This window comes from Caloenas nicobarica, chromosome 3 (genome assembly GCF_036013445.1).
Source record: "Caloenas nicobarica isolate bCalNic1 chromosome 3, bCalNic1.hap1, whole genome shotgun sequence".
In the NCBI taxonomy this organism is placed as follows: Eukaryota; Metazoa; Chordata; class Aves; order Columbiformes; family Columbidae; genus Caloenas; species Caloenas nicobarica.
This window is the reverse complement of record NC_088247.1, coordinates 74,632,663-74,649,335: the sequence shown is the minus strand read 5'-3', so window position 1 is coordinate 74,649,335 and position 16,673 is coordinate 74,632,663. Positions and strand designations below refer to the sequence as shown.

The window sequence follows — 16,673 nt, the reverse complement described above, 5'->3', positions numbered from 1 at the left end:
AAGAGGATATAGTCCTTGTTCCAAAGCACTTGAGTGTAAAGAGGCAGGATAGGGAAGAGGAGGGATGGAGCTACAGTATAGAGAGCAATCAGGGTAATGCTAGCCATGCATAGGAGGAATTACAACTGGTAGAAAGTGGCAGCAATTTTTATGGGGAAGGGAATCCAGTTTATTCTTGCCTAGTAAATGAATGTGATTTGGCCAAATGTTTCTGTGAATGCATTTTCTTTTTAGGATGTCATTTCTATTTTCCTCACATTAATTTTTAAGAATGGGAAATAAATATTATACTTCCAGGTTTTGTCAAGATATTTTCTCAGGGAAAAATGACAGTTGCAGCAAAATTCCATTTAAAACTGATGTTTCTGAGATCCTAATTCTTTCTGTTGGGTGCAAAAATACTCAAACCTGTTCCTAAGTAAGAAATTCTTGTACTTTAGGGAGATGAAACAAAAATATTTTTTTACTCAAAATCCGCATTTCAGTTGTAGAGAAGTCAGAACAAGTAGTTTGAATAGAAAGAAAAAGCTCAAATTTATGTGTAAAAACACTACAGAAATAAAAAGGCAAGTAAATATTATCTTCCTTCACCATTATGTCCTTGAAGAGCAGATCCTTTCTTCCAGGTTTCTTTTCAGCCCAGTGACTTTCTGGGTTGCTGCAAACTCTGTGTTCTCCCTCTGGGTCTCACATGATCCAGTCACTCTCCTTTTAGAGGAACATGCCGTAATAACATAAAACAAACAACTAAACCAAATACCATATGTTACAGCTTGCAAGATAAAAGTCTGAGTTCAAGAGGTGTCTTGGAAGAATGTGCAATGGAAATATTTTAACAAAAGAACCTGGAAAATCCGAAGCGTTTAAAGCTAACTCCTGCAAGCAAGGAAGTGTGTGTCATTCTTCCTTCTACCAACACTCCATTTTCACATCTAGATCATTAACTTCTTTTCTATTTAGAAGGTTACAGGTAGTAACTTCCCATTCTTTGAGGTAAATAGGGAGAACCACTTTTAGCAATGCCTTTTTTTAATTGCCTGCTTATGAGAAGAATCACTGCTTAAAACTAAGGGAACTTTTTAAGATGGATTTAAATTATGCTTTGAGGGAGAATGAGACAGTATGTGGAGAGAAGTGTTCTGGAGCCTCTATAGTACGGATTTGGGTACATGCTACTCTGCTATCAAGGTCTCTGATAGGCACACTGAGCTCTGCAGCGTATTTCTGTGTTTCAGCTTGCATATTCTGTCTTTACCTAGTCATGTCTTGAGGCTCAATAAACAGAATCAGCAGGCCTGGATGTCCTGACGTTACCCTCCCCAGCCAATAACAGGCATATGGAATATTTGGACAAGCATTTGTTTCTGTTTTCAAAATTTCATTCATGATTGTGTATATGATGTATAGCATTGCAGAAGATGAGATTTTAATAAGCAACATGTTTCCTTAGGATAACAGCTCTGATTTGAGAATTTTGGTTTTGTTTCCTTTGCAGGAAGAAGGTATTGTGAAGGAAATAGACATTAGTCACCATGTGAAAGAAGGTTTTGAAAAAGCAGATCCTTCTCAGTTTGAGCTGCTGAAAGTATTAGGACAAGGTTCATATGGAAAGGTAATTTTTAATGTCATCTAATCACCTAGAGCAACACTGAAAATGTCATGTCCTTTTTCTGAGTTCATTTACACTGGTAACATTGTCCATATATAAATTATATTGTAAAGGCAGATAAGCAAGCCTAAACCCCTTCTGCCTTCTCTTTAATAACACCTTTGTCTTTTACTTGGATTCCTCTATATAAAACAGCTTAGGAAGCAGTGCTCATGGCTCTGGACCTGGGCTAATGAGCACAAGTGAGCATTAGTAAGAATCACTGTTTATAAAATTAGACCCCCCCTCCCTTTTTCTGACCTACCCACCAGGGAGGTGAGTGTGCTACTGCTGCTTGGGTGAAGGGTGTAATGGCTTAAATAATTGAGCTGCTCAATTCATGCTGAGGACCGATGGGATCCCAAGCACATTTTGAAGTCCCAGACTGCTCTTTAGGTCACACTCAGAGGCCCATATGCTTTGTTGAGAGGATTGTGGAGTCAAATACCAGTGCTGAAGAGAGGAATCATTGTGGCTAGAGCATGGTGGGGGGAGGAGGGGTGGTGGAAAAGTTAATTTGTGTAGAAACAACATTTTTATCTGAAGCTAATTTGTGTAGAAACAACATTTTTATTTGAAGTCTGGACTTTTCTTAATCGCAAAGGTAGTTTTTCAGTGGGGTGTGTTAGTTAGAAATAGGAATAGGAAGGAAAGACGGAGAGAAATAGGGAGGAGTCAATTCAGACTTAAACTCTTTCCATAGTTTAAATAAATAAGACTTTGAACCCTGTGGAACAGTGAGCCTAATTTAAACCAAGCAGGCGAGACCAAGCTGAATGGTACGGTTGACACACCTGAGGGATGGGATGCCGTCCAGAGGGACCTGGACAAGGTCCAGAAGTGGGCCGATGTGAACCTCATGAGGTCTAATAAGGCCACCTGGGTTGAGGCAACCCCCAGTATCAATACAGGTTGGAGCATGAAGGAGTTGAGAGCAGCCCTGTGGAGAAGGACTTTGAGGTACTGGTGGATGAAAAACTGGATATGAGCCAGCAATGTGCGCTCTCAGCCAAGAAAGCCAACTGTATACTGGGCTCATCAAAAGAAGTGTGGCCATCAAGTCGAGGGAGTTGATCCTACCCCTCTGCTCTGGTGAGACCCCACCTGGAGTGCTGCATCCAGCTCTGGAGCCCTCAGTACAGGAAGGACATGGACCTGTTGGAAAGAGTCCAGAGGAGGCCACCAAAATCATCAGAGTCCTGGGACATCTCTGCTGTGAGGACAGGCTGAGGGAGTTGGGGTTGTTCAGCCAGGAGAAGAGAAGGCTCTAGGGAGACCTTGTGGTTTTCAGTACTTAATAGGGACTTATAAGAAAGGTGGGGACAGACTTTTTAGCAGGGCCTTTTGCAACAGGACAAGGGGTCATGATTTTAAACTAAAAGAGAGGAGATTCAGGCTAGATATGAGGAAGAAATTTTTCACAATGAGGGTGGTGAAACACTGGAACAGGTTTCCCAGAGAGGTGGTAGATACCCCATTCCTGGAGACATCCAAGGCCAGGCTGGACGGGGCTCTGAGCAACCTGATCTAGTTGAAGATGCCCCTGCTCATTGCAGGGGGGTTGGACCCTTCCAGCCCAAACTATTCTGTGATTCTATGGAGGTCCTTATCCTTTTAGATATATTATTTTGTGAGGTTTTAAAAAAATATTTCCCAGCCTGCCATGGTGGGTCATTCTGGCTAACCTGAGGAACTGACTCACGCCTAAAATCTGCTGAGGTACTCAGCACAAAAGTGAGCATTCTAACAATGAGTCAGGGCCTTTAGCTTTATTCCTGAAAGAAGCTACATTGCGAGTATTTATCAACTTCCTGACTATCCCAGAATTATATTGATAAGCAAGTCTGTTAAAAGTTCCCTGAGATGCGAGAAATTAGGAAAGTTAGCATTCACTTCAAAGTTTTGATCTAGAGAATTGCTTGAGAGTACAATAGTGATATTTGAGTTTCAAATATTAAAGACATATGAAAAATCAGACAACTCAAAAATAGATTTAGTGTATGATTCAATACAAGAAGGAGAAGAATAAGTGAAGAAAAACTTTTTTGTAAAAGCAACTGAGATAGAATGGCCAGTTTTCATATTCATGTAGAAGAAGTTTAGAAATGTTCTTCGGCTATTTTAGATTGTACTGATGTATTTCATTAAGTGTCAGATTTGACCTTCTAGCTTTAAACATCTTATAAGCAAAATGCCTAGTCTTTGTCACCATCCCAAAAGGAGATCTGATTTCTGGGACATGTTCCACCCAGTTCACTTGGGGGATCAGAATGTGTGTGTGGACATTATACCTGTTTGGAGCTGGTTGTGATTACAAACCACTTTCTGTATCGTATTTGAAACAGGTGAGTAAACTCCCCAGAGCAGAAAAGACACAGAGAAGGGAAGTCTGCACTGTGTTTCTTGTGCATTTGTGTAGATGAGCCAATTACTCAAATCCATAAGTCTCTGGGGATAGAAACCAGTTGGTTTTCAAGTTGTTCACCTAAGGCCTAAACAATTTCTTATAGGATTGGAGAAGATGTCTTTGGTGTCAGCTTTCTAGGTTAGGATTTAGGTGGCGTACCTGTTATCCAGCTAAGGGAGTTTTGGTAGTTCAGGTATTACTAACCTGAGGCATTTGCATGCCTGTTAAACTGGAGAATTGAAAGTCATGCTCAGCCACATGCCAGTTCTATTCTGGCAAACTAGTCTGGTATAGCTAACATAACCAGTCAAGTAATCACTCCAAAACCACTTGGTGGTCACAATGTTACTTTAAGAATAATCAGAAGGACAACTTCATTTTGCAATACAGTGCATTTTCATTTGTTCTGTTTCCTTTTTGGTTTGATGATTATTTTGATGTCCTCTGAAACAGCACACAGTGTTCTTGACTCATCCGGTTTGGAGGGAATGCAGACAAGTGCTCTATCCTCTGCTACAGGGAGCAGCTGACTAATGACTAGTAACATAAATTGATAATTTTGCTTATTACTGCAATATGGGTATCACGAGCTTTGCAAGATTACATGGCAGATATTTATAGAACTGCAGTCCAATATTTTTGCAGGTGCAGCATGCTGTGCTTTTCTATGTGCAGTACAGCTTAAAATCTTAAGGGTTTGGTTTTTTTGGATAAAGATTCCATAACCATTTTTACAGAAGAATAATACAGCTGAAAATCTAATGTTTGGGCAAGCTTGCCTTTGACTTTCTTCTTTCTTTCAATGTAATGCAAAAATTAACTCCTTTACTTGGTCTAGATAGAAAAATATCCCAACTTTTCTCTGTCTAGCCAAACTTCTAAATGAATTGACTTCCTGTTAATGCTGCAGCAGCTGAGTTTAATTTATCCATGAAAGTTAATGAAAAACACTGCAGAAATTCTTATGTGTTCCTGTTGCATCCAGATTTCATCATTTGTTCCTACAGTTGTGAGTACCAGAGATATCTGTGTGTTCATTGAACTGGGAAACAGGAGGTGGGAACAAGCAACATGTGCCTGAGCTCAGCCAGTTAGGGCAGCTCAGCTGAGGAACTGTGTGCACTCGTATGCAGAGGAAACATCTTGAAAAGGAAAGTCTCAACAAAAAGGTATCCGATCATATTGTAGAAGTGTTGTAGCTGTTATGCTGTGCAGATGTAAGAGCCCTGGTTGAGGTGTTCAAAGATAATTTAGCCTTTTTTTTTTTTTCAGCTTCTCTAGCTAGTTGTTACAAGTTTTTCTCTCTCCTCACAAACATTTCCTTATGGGTTGTTTCAGAAAATTATAATCTGTTTACAGCTATTATTTTTTGCAGGAGGAAGAGTCTTTCAACTCGCAAATAATGTGCTAGAAACAGACTTCCTCTGTTCTTTTTTTGTCGTTTTATATTTTGGGTGGAGGCAGTTAAGAAAGCTGCATGGTTCCTGAACAGGCAAGGAATAAAATAATTGTCACAGATTTTTGTAATCCAACTAAGCTTTCATTAGTTATGTTATTTTAGCTAGCCTTTGATAATTTATCTCGTCACACGTATATGCTGCATATGAGGCCTTACATTTCTTTTCGTATTTGGCTTCACTTCCTGCTTCTGTCCAGTAGCAAAGTGCTGAAATAAAAGAGAGACACTGTTGTCTGGTATTTCTGACCTCAGTAGAGTGAGTCCTAGGAATCAGCTAGAAGTTTTCTTTATTTTATTTTCAGTTATGAAAATACTGAAAGTCTTATAAAGACCAAACTAAATTACTGATTACTTTGTTCACTACCCCTCCAGTGTTCAGATGCATTCAGGGGCAGAAAAGAAATAGCTGCAGAGTAAAACAAAAAAGATCACAATTTTAGCTACAGTCTTATTTTATTTCAATGACAAATTTTTACACTGTCAGAAGATGTAACATAGGTAACTACAACAGGGTAAGTTGTCTTTATTATAATAAGCTATTTGTTACTTTTTTTTTAAGTATGCATAACCAGATTTTCAGCTGTATGAACATTTTGCTTCAGTTATAATACAACTTAGTCTAGTCACCATTCATGGCTTACAGCATAAATTAAACCAAATTATTTTTTCACCTTAATTTAGTTGATGGCAATAGTTTTGAGACACTGCTCATTCCCAAGCACAAAGGAGACATAACTTTTTTTCATGTAAAGCTGGTCAGAATATGGAGAGATGTGCACATACTGATTGAATGGGTAAGGGTAATTAATAATGTTGAACGTAGTTTCTTTGTGAGGGAATAAAGGCTTAAAAATGAAGCTTTCCAGAGCTACTTCAACCAATTGCAGGTGAAATAGATACAAACTACTTTCAGCTAATAGTTTTCACTAGGATTTCTGAATCTATTCCTTTATCAAACGCAGAAAGGCTTGTAACTGGAAGTTCAGTACTGATCTACACAAGATATCTGCTTTTTACAGGTATTTCTGGTGAGGAAAATCAAAGGGTCTGATGCAGGTCAGCTTTATGCTATGAAGGTACTCAAGAAGGCAACTCTGAAAGGTAAGGATTGGGACAGTGGCTGCGGTCTCTGTTTCTGTGCTACTTTGTCATTTACTTGTTTTGTCATTTTTTTACATTGCTGCTGTCTCATGGTATATAAGAGTACACAAGTATGGTTTTGCTACCCTCCAAAATTCTTCCTCACTATAGTAAATATTTTTAAAAAGCATAGACAAAAAACATTGCCTACATACAGTGTGGGTGCAGGAAAACAGGGCTTCGGAGTTTTCTAGCTGCATGCTTTCTTCCCTTCTTCGTGTTTTTTATAGGACTTTTATTTGGTATATATTAATTCACATTGCAGTAGCAGTATCTGTCTATTGCGGAAGTAAACTTATGTATTTTTAAATTGCTGAAGTAAAACATGACTCCTGCTGGCTAGAAAGGCCTTCCAACTGGTGCTTCTCTCTATATGCCTGAAAATTCATTGAAGCAGATTTTCAAGTGCAACGAATCATTCTAAGGTCGTTGAGATCATGCTGTTTCCTAGCTCAAGACTAGTCAGTGCATGGTGTCCAGTAGGCTGGGGCCAAATGACTGATGACTGAAGCTGGTCATCCTCTTCTGGAGCCATTGGCTGCTACAGCCTCACTCAGACCAAAAAGAAATTTCTAGTAATGCATAGGACTGAAAAGCAAACAGAGTGAGTTTGGTCTCAGCTGAAATACTTACCGTTTGTTGCTGCCCAGAGTCAGGAAGATCCGGGTGTCTTCTTTTTTCCCTGACCCAGCACTGTACTCTGTTTTTTCCTCTTAAAAGCCTGACACTTTTTGCAGATGAGGCAGACAGCATTCATTTTGCCCAAAGCAGCTCTTTCCTTCTTCCTTGGACAGTATGGGTTTGCACAATGCAGTATAGTGTCTAAATTTCTACCGTAATCTGAAGAGAGATCATTTTGACATAGGCCTGATGACTTCAAAAATCCAAATTGCTTCAACAGGCCTCAATTTGGGGAACCAAAAGAAGAATGAAGCTGCCTGTAATTGCAAGGTAGAGTTACAGCAGGTGATGGCAGGCAGACGCTGCAACTCTTCTGAGAACTAGTCAAAATGGGGAAGTGGTAAACCAGGTATTTACACAGTCATTTCCCATAAGGAAGCTTTTTCAAAGAAATGTTAGTTTGAAGCGATGCTGGCGTGCTGATCTTTTTGTTTGGAACGTAGATGGGAAAGTTTGTTCTGGCCGAACAGCGTGGTGTAAATAACCACTTAAATAGTACTTGGTGTAATACATCAAAAGTAAAAGGTCAAGCCTGTGTACACAATGCGTATAATAGAGTGATTCTCTGACTTCTCAACCAAGAGTAGGACCGTGAAGTGCCCAAACTGAGCTCAACCAATCTCCCAGAGCCTTCCCCACCAGGGAAAGCTTTCTTCTGCCAGGCACGGCATCTGAGGAAGGACTGTGTGACCTCTCTGATGTCAACACGTACCAGAAACTGGTTTCTGTTTCTTTTGACAACCCAGAACTTTTCACTCAAGGTTAAAATTGGGTATTCCCTCTTCTTCTGTATAACTGTGAGGTGTGTTGAGCAGAAAAGGCTTGGAGAGGAGGAGGGTTTCTCCTGCCTCCCCAAATACATGATTGTTACTCAATATTTGATAGCTAAATCTGTAATGTTAAGATTTCACTGTGGAAAAAACAAAACAAAACAAACAAAAACCACCACCAACAAAACAAACAAAAAACTAAATACAAACAAAAAAACCCCCAACCAACCAAAAAAAAAAAAAAAAAAACCAAAGGAAAAAAAACCCCAACTTGCCTTATATTAGTATTTTAGGAAATCTCAAAATTTAGATGGTGATTTTAAACTACCCAAAGTGTTCCACCAAATTTCTGTTCTGTCAAGAGCAGTCACCTTTGTGTTTGCAGTTCCTCAGTTTGTTATACCACAGAATCAGTTTCTCTCTTCCCTTGGCTGTTACAGCAGGCTATTTATTGTTTTCTCAAGCAAGGGTCTCAAGATCCAAAACCTGAGGCTGCTTTGTGATTTTGTTGGATTGTATTTCTCTCACATTCAGTATATTTTACCCCTCTGACTGGTAGCTCTGGATTTTCCATTAACATCAAGATAACTAGCACATCAGTAGAAACTAATTTGTCCACAGTAGTTTCTACAAGTTATACTCGACAGCGAATTAACTCAGAGTACAAAAGAGAAGGCAAAACCCCATTGGCACAGTGCAAGCGAGAAGAGCAATGATAAGGATTGTTGTCAGTGAGCTTCCATGTAACTTTGGCACAGAGATAGTATTTCTGACAGCATAATTTCATCTTTTAAGTGAGAGTGCTGAATTGCCACTGCCTTCCTACACTCAAAAAGGCTGGAAGCCACCCTCAGGTGAAGTATTTATTACCATGTCAAGTAATGGGAGCAAAGCCATAAGTATTTGTTAGCACTACATTCAGTATTTACTGAGAAAAGGCATGCTACGAGACAAATTTTTGAATGGTTTTGCTTCCTAACCTGTGCTGCACAGTACAACATGGAGCAGGAAAGTCAAAGCTCTTGGTGCCAGTGCCATTGACGTGGCCATGCAGCCCTAAATAGCATAGCAGTTATTTTCTTCAGTGAAACAGATTTTCAAAATGCATAAAATGGAGGAAAGGGAAAGGCAAAGAAAAGGGTAACTGTTTTTTCTTTTCTGAACTAGTCTGAAAAATGAAAGCCTGGATAAAAAAGAATGTGAGGAAGTTAAATGCCTTCAGGAGTGACTGGTTAAAAAGAGCTTCATACCTTGCTCTAAAGAGCAGCCATAGTGGATCCTGCCAAAGGGTTTCCTGTCCCAGGAGCTGGACTCTGGCTGTGGCTGACTGGTAAAGTTTAAGAAGAAGGAGAAGTCCAAAACAGTGCTTCCTCCAGTGATTCTGCTCCCTCCTACTTCTTTCCAGGGTAATCGTCCTGTGTTAGCATGATGTCAACTTCACCAATAGCAAAGGGTAGTAGAAGAACGGTGTAGCAACTCCAAGCATTTACAGCTCAGAAAAGTTGTTTGATACAAAAGAGACTTTGTAGATCAATTACATTTGTCGATTTAAGTTTGAAAAAGATCTGCTAAACAGCAGAACTGCTCCTGCTGAGAAGAGAGAATTAGACTCCGAAATATTCTGGTTTAGATTGTAAAATTTTGCAGAGGCACATGCTGTACACACAAACATTTGTGAAAATGAAATTAATCGTTACCTCTTGAAGGTTCATATTAAATGTAGAGTATATCTGAATAAGCACTTATAACAGCATAGATCCTTCAAAGTGAGAAAGCCACTTCTCCTCCCAGTTGTAAATGACAGCATCACACACAAGTTTCTTTACTTCACACCTCATTTACTTTTGAAGGACCTTGTGGATATCTGGTTTTTAAAGCTGAGAACTTCCTGAAGAAACTAGACAAGCATTTCATTCTAATTATTACATTTAGGAAAACCTTGTCCAAAATGTTTGAGAATATTAATGTCTGTTAGGTGTCAAAAAACAAATACATCAGATTCAAGGCTGCATGTGTGTATAACTCACCTGACTTTGAAATGCTATTTATTGAATAGCATTGAATGTTGAACCCTAACAACTTTGCAAACACAAACCTTTTTGAGGGTGTCCAGGTGCTCAAAGAGATTTAGGCACTTAAATACCTTCTGAGAATGAGACTTCTGCCTTTCAGAGTGTCATTGGATACTACTATTAAATACCATCTTAAAATGATGCTTTCATGTCCTCATTACATGCTACTTTTTTTTGTTGAAAATCAGTTTTTTTGGATTAAAAAATGAAAGAGAATAAAGTTGATCTAAATGTTTAAAAACTTACAGATGTATATCATTGAGTCTTGACTGCCAGGCACCATGAGACTGAGGAAACAGCAAGAAAACAGACTGTTTGTTCTGTGTATAGGTGTGCCTTGTATTCACCAGCAAAGCTGGGACAGAAGGAAAGGGCAGGCTGATTATTTTGATTCACTCAATATTTCCATCAAGGTGTCTCAGGCTCCATTGGCTTTACTGGATGTGCTTCAGGTTTCTGTGAACAAGAGCTGCTTAGAATGCTTGCAGTGTAAGCCTCATTAAACACCTGTGAAGTGCCCATAAATCCCCAACAGTTTTGTATTGGGTTTGTGTGGCAAGGTTTTAGTAGTGGGGGGGCTACAAGGATGGCTTCTGTGAGAAGCTGCTAGAAGCTTTCCCCATATCCAATAGAGCCAGTGCCAGCTGGCTCCAAGTTGAACCCACCACTGGCCGAGGCTGAGGCCATTAACAACAGTGGTAGCGCCTCTGGATAACATATTTAAGAAGGCAAAAAAGCTGCTGCACAACAGCAATTGCAGCCAGGAGAGAGGAGTGAGAATTTGTGAGATAAACAACTCTGCAGATGCCAAGGTCAGTGAAAAAGGAGGGGAAGACGTGCTCTAGGCACCAGAGCAGAGTCCCATGCAGACCACAGCGAGGCTGGCTGTCCCCCTGCAGCCATGGAGGTCCATGATGGAGCAGGTCTCCACCTGCAGCCCGTGGAGGACCCCAGGCTGGAGTAGGTGGATGCCCGTAGGAGGCTGTGACCCCATGGGAAGCTCATGCTGGAGCAGTCTGTTCCTGGAGGACTGCACCCCATGGAAGGGACAGACACTGGAGCAGTTAATGAAGAACTGCAGCCCATGGGAAGGACTCACTTTGGAGAAGTTAATAGAGTAGTGTCTCACGTGCGAGGGACCCCATGCTCGAGCAGAGGAAGAGTGTGAGGAGTCCTCCCCCTAAGGAGGAAGGAGCAGCAGAGACAACATGTGATAACTGACCACGACCCACATGCCCCGTCCCCCCGTGCTGCTCCAGGAGGGGAAGGAGGTAAAGAATTCAGGAGTAAAGTTAAGCTTGGGAAGAAGAGAGGGCAGAGGAGAGGGGGAAGGTGTTTTAAGATTTGATCTTATTTCTCATCATCCTCCTCTGATTTGACTGGTAACAAATTAAACTAATTTACCCGAGTCACGTCTGTTTTGCCCACGATAGCAATTGGCGAATGATCTCTTTCTGTCCCTGTCTTGACCCATGAGCCTTTCAGTATATTTTCTTCAGCTGAGGATGGAAGTGATAAAGTGGCTTTGGCAGGCACCTGGCATTCACCCAGGGTCAACCCACCACAAGGTTTCGGTGCTGGAACATAAGGGCTACAAAATTAAACACCCATCTCTCCAGCAGACATGCTATTTTAGAGAAAGTGGCATGAAGCCATAATTCACTGACATAACGTTTCTGAACTTTGTAAACATTACAGTGATAACCTAGCGAAGGTCATGTGATTGGGTCACAAGGAAGTAGTTTGTATCTGCCTATCTTGTTGGTAATGAACTGTGTAAATCTCAGCACTGGAAGCTATTCGTATGATAACAGAGAAAGTCTGCCTATTTCTGCTTATGGGGTTTAGAAATTATAATCCGTTTTGTTAAAAGCTCTGAAGTGCTTTGCAGTTTATGATCCCCTCAGTCTTAGCCACTAGGCTTATGGGTTTACAGTTGCTCTGAGCGCATGTGACGGTTATAGATGCAGTAAGCGCTGAGAGTGGCTTTAGTGACTCACAGAGAGCTTGTGGTGTTCTTGGGAATGTTAGATCATTTATATTAATTATACACTAAATTGAACAGCTAACTTAGATGTCACCAGCTGGACTGTGATTTCCATCTGAACCATAGATAAAATTGTAGTAGTAGCTTTCCTCTTTGAACACCAACTGAAGTGCCTTCTTCAGTTTTCAGCTATATGTGACTCAGTTTCTCTACAATTATTGTGGTGTTTAGATCTAAGATATTGAACTCCCAGTGGTTTCTGTCTGGTCCGAAGGGGACAAAAATCCAGCAAAACAAAAAACTGAGGACGATTTACCCTTATAAGACAGGACTTTAAAAGAACCTTCACCTCAGATAAACCTAGGTGCTGAGATTTTCAAGGTGTCTTGTCCTATTTCACTGAGGCCCCGTCATTCACCCAGGTTCACCCTTTAAATTTTGGTTTATTATCTTTTCTTAAAGTGTTCTTCAATCTTTTTTATATTCTTCTGAGCCTCTTATTAGCCTTTTCTAAACAAGTCACCAGGGAAGTCTTTGACCACACATCCAGTTTCCTCTGAGTTCAGACCCCACAGCAGAAATTCCCTTGCCCTGCTGTTTGGAGGAAAGGCTGCATGCTCCGCATCCTCAGGAACTGCTGCCCACATATGGCTTCTTCACTCTGAGAATTGTAACTCTCCAAATGTCATGGCTCTGAACTAAAAAAAAACATTGCTGGACCTGAAAGTTCCCATAAGGAGCCAGCCGAGACAAGGACTCACCCCTCTCTGCAGACAGCCATACACTGAATTTTCAACGGAGAGAGGAAAATCTGGGAAGGAAACAGCAACTTCTGTGTGCACAAACACAATGACATTTGCTTCCTCTATATATTTCGCAATTGGCTCTAATATGTGAAGATCAGCCTAGTAGGTATGTGCTCAGCCACGCAGCAATGGTCTTGGATCACCATCTGTACCTTGCCAACTCGCATGCAAACTTTGTGGGCGAGGAATCAAGAAGATCTCCAGCTGCATGCTGAGCTGCAGAACACGCCAACCTTGCCCATCAAAATTTAGGAGCAAGCTGGAATTAGTAGCTGTCATCCAAGGAAGCAGAACTTTCTTTCGTCCTGTGAGTTTTGAAAATGAAACCTGGAAGATATTCAGCTTTCAATGCTCAGATGTCACCATTGGGCTGTGGCTTTACTGTGCCTTTGCAAGGCTTTTTTCATCAGACAACCACTTTCTTCCTCCCCTAAAAAGTTAGCTTATCTGGGGCCTGCTTTCTGGAGGAGGAAAGGGTACAGTACATTTGAGAGAGCTCACTTAGGATGTTTCTAATGGACTGTGGAGAATAATGTGTTCATATATTACAAAGAAAATGAACTGTGGTTAGGAAACCAGCTCGTGTGTCAGCAAATATTATAGATCATCCCAGCCTGGATATACAGAAGACTGAACAGGTCAAAAATGACAAAGAGCATTGCTGGAAGTTTATTTCCATAATGTTTGCTAAAGAGCATTGACCTACGTTCATTGAGATTGTAGCTTCTGGATTAGATACTTAATATTCTTTAGTGATTCTGTATTGTGTTTGGATTCACGTTTGATTGAGAAGGGAAAACTTTTGCCTATAAAGATAACCTGAGCATGCATTACTTAAAGATTGCCTCTTTCTATTCAAGCTGTGTGGGACTTATCATTCTATGAAGTCCCAATTAAATTAGCTTACAGCTTCTTCACAATGCCAAGTGCATTGTGAAGATCCTATTATCAAGCAAAAATACTTACAGTTAAGATATTCAACAAATGAACTCTGGATGTTAAACATGCTCTCTGCTTTGTAGCAAGGGCACATTTTGGCTAGTTTATTTTTACACAAAAGCCTGTTGTTCCTCATGGAGCATTTCCTTAGTGCCAAAGAAAATTCATGAAAATTCATGAAAATTTTGACTGTTGAGCTCTGTATAGGGTCACCTCGTTAAAAGTGTTGCTCAGGTCGCTAGACAGCAAATTCTTCCTGTTTTCCTAAGGAGCACAGAATTATTAAGTCTTTGCCTAAATACTGGTAAAAATTATATTCAATCTCCCTGTCTTTCTCCCTGTCATTCAGCCAGACTGATTCACATAGGAGGACACACTTCTGTACTTGTCATACATGCTGTAGTTAAATACAGCAATATCGCCGAGTCCTTTTCTGTCCATGCATTTATTCCAGTACCACTCCGTAATAACATATCAAAATGTAATATCAAAATATGGCTCACTGCATGGTTATATGTTCATTTGGAATGCAGCTTCAGTAGTATGTTGCTGCCTGAAATAGCTTCATTTTATTCTCCTCAAAGAGAGCACAGGACAGGACTCATAAGCAAATCCCAGCTTTTTCCATGAGAAATTCAGTGGTGTAGTAGAAACTGTGATGAGAGTCCTAGCATCTGACAACATAGATGCTTTGGCTTGGACCGGGCTTTTGAAGCAATTCTTCCAGTCATTGCCATTTGCTGTGCCTTGGTTTGCTGGGCACAGCAGTTTCAGAGCGCATAAGCTGGGTTCCCCGCTGACGACACTAAACCAGGAGCATACCGACTGCCCTCCAGCGAGCATTTACACCATGGGACCAAAGTGTAACATGGAGTGTGTGGCAACCTCAGGTCCAAGCATACACTGTTACCTTCTGCAGGTTGCTGGCTGCACCACACTGTTTGCTAGTGCAGTCACAGGTTTAAGGCAAAGTTTCAGGCTTTGCTATGAAGACACTGAGTGCACCTGTGTTTGTGGTTTTTACTAGGTATAGCACAGAACTGTCCTAATTTTTTCCATCTTTTTGCTAGATTAACGTGTCCACACCCTTAGCTTCTAATCCTAAAGCACTTACATGGGCCCCATTAGCAGCAGCTGAAAGTCTTGGGTTATTCAGGTGCTCATATGATGATTCCCTGGAGAGCACGGAGATTCAAATCTGAAGTCAGAGAGAGAGAGCACTGAAAAATCTACTGATTTCTTTGGCAGAAAGGATATGTTCTTCACCTGTGATCAAATTATACAAGTTTGTTCTAAACGTTTGTTGAGTCATACTCTTCTGTCAATGAAATATGGAAAGAACGACTTCTTTAAAGTTTCTAAAAAAGTGGCAGCTCTTGCAAGTTGCATTTGAATGTGTCCTCTGGCTATTCCAGCCAGTCAAGTAATGGTGGCTGTTTTTTTCAGGAATGAGTAGTCTATCATACTAATTTCATTTTTGATAATAAAAAGCAATTTTCCAAATTACCTTGTAATTTTGAGTCAACTTGCCATTTACCTCCTTAAAGTTTTGATTGATCCTGCTAGGCTTGACACAGTGAATTAGTAGCAGTGGAGACTCTTGAAACTGCAGCCCCTGTAGAGACCATCAGTAACATGCTTTCAGACCGAAATTCATTCTTCGAAGTCTCCATAGTAGACTTGATCAAGGGCTTTCACTACTGCTTGCTTTCCCCTGGATTATTCTTTTTGTCGTATTCATTGCACTGTGTATCTAATGACAGCTATTTGCAGTTATTCCTAAATTGGTTTTCACTTTATGGAAAAGACTACATTGGATATCTTTTATTGGCAAGTACCAGATTGCTGTTAGTTGCTTTTGGTGTAGTTTCAGGAACTGAGAGACTATGCAGACAGTTCTCCTGAAGCCATGAGTGAAATGTTTATCCAGTTTGACAACTGTTAGGCAATTCCATTTTATCTGTAGAAAATCCACTTTTACTGGGAGGTGCAATGGCCTTTGTCAGTCCTCACACCCCTCTCATCAGCAGTAGATGGGAAGTACAGCAAGAGGAGAGAAAAGGACAACTGGAGTGAGATGGGCACCACGTGCTTTGCTTGGGCCGAGTACCTGGGAACGAGGACTGGCCAGTCCCCAGGACAGCTGCAGGAGCTCGGTGGTTCTGATTTGGGAGCCTGGTTCGTGTCCCTGCCCAGGCCTGTGCCAGGTAACCCCACAGGTGTGGGGCTCTCGGAGGGCACCCTGTGCCTTTCATTACTACTGAAGCATTGGCTGGGAGGCACCTGAAGAAGTCCCACTGCTGATCTCTGTGACCTGAGGTGGCACAGCTATGCTTTTGTCATTCCTGACAGATATTTGCCTAATTTGTTCTTAAACTGTCTCTATATCTACTATTATAAACCACTTCCTAACATCTGTCCTGTATCTGCCTTGCCGCAGCTGAAGCCATTAGTTCACATCCTCTCCGCTGAGAAGTTTCCTCTCTGCATTTTTTTTTTCCACATCTTGAAGACTGTTATCACGTTTAGCCTCCATTTTCTATAGACCGAGAATCTTTGATCTTCCTTTCCTTCCTCAGAGTTATTTTTTCTAGGTGTCTGGGTTAGAAGATTTAGTTTTGCTAGTGCTAGGTAAGTCAAAGGTGGCCGTTAAACAAAATGTGGTCTGCTGTGGCCATATGCTCCAGGTCTCAAGTCCTCTGTGAATGCTTTGTTACTACAGTAGTAGCAATGCCTCCACTCTACCAAGAAGATTATTGAACAT

At 40.8% G+C, this 16,673-nt stretch overlaps 1 protein-coding gene across 1 annotated transcript in view; it reads left to right on the top strand.

The window, feature by feature from the left end:
• RPS6KA2 (ribosomal protein S6 kinase A2) overlaps positions 1-16,673 on the top strand; it is a 169,720-nt gene that overhangs the window by 68,765 nt on the left and 84,282 nt on the right. Inside the window, exons 2-3 of the mRNA XM_065630433.1 lie at positions 1,496-1,612; positions 6,534-6,615. Coding sequence (XP_065486505.1) covers positions 1,496-1,612; positions 6,534-6,615 — 199 coding nt within the window. The remainder of the gene's footprint in view (positions 1-1,495; positions 1,613-6,533; positions 6,616-16,673) is intronic.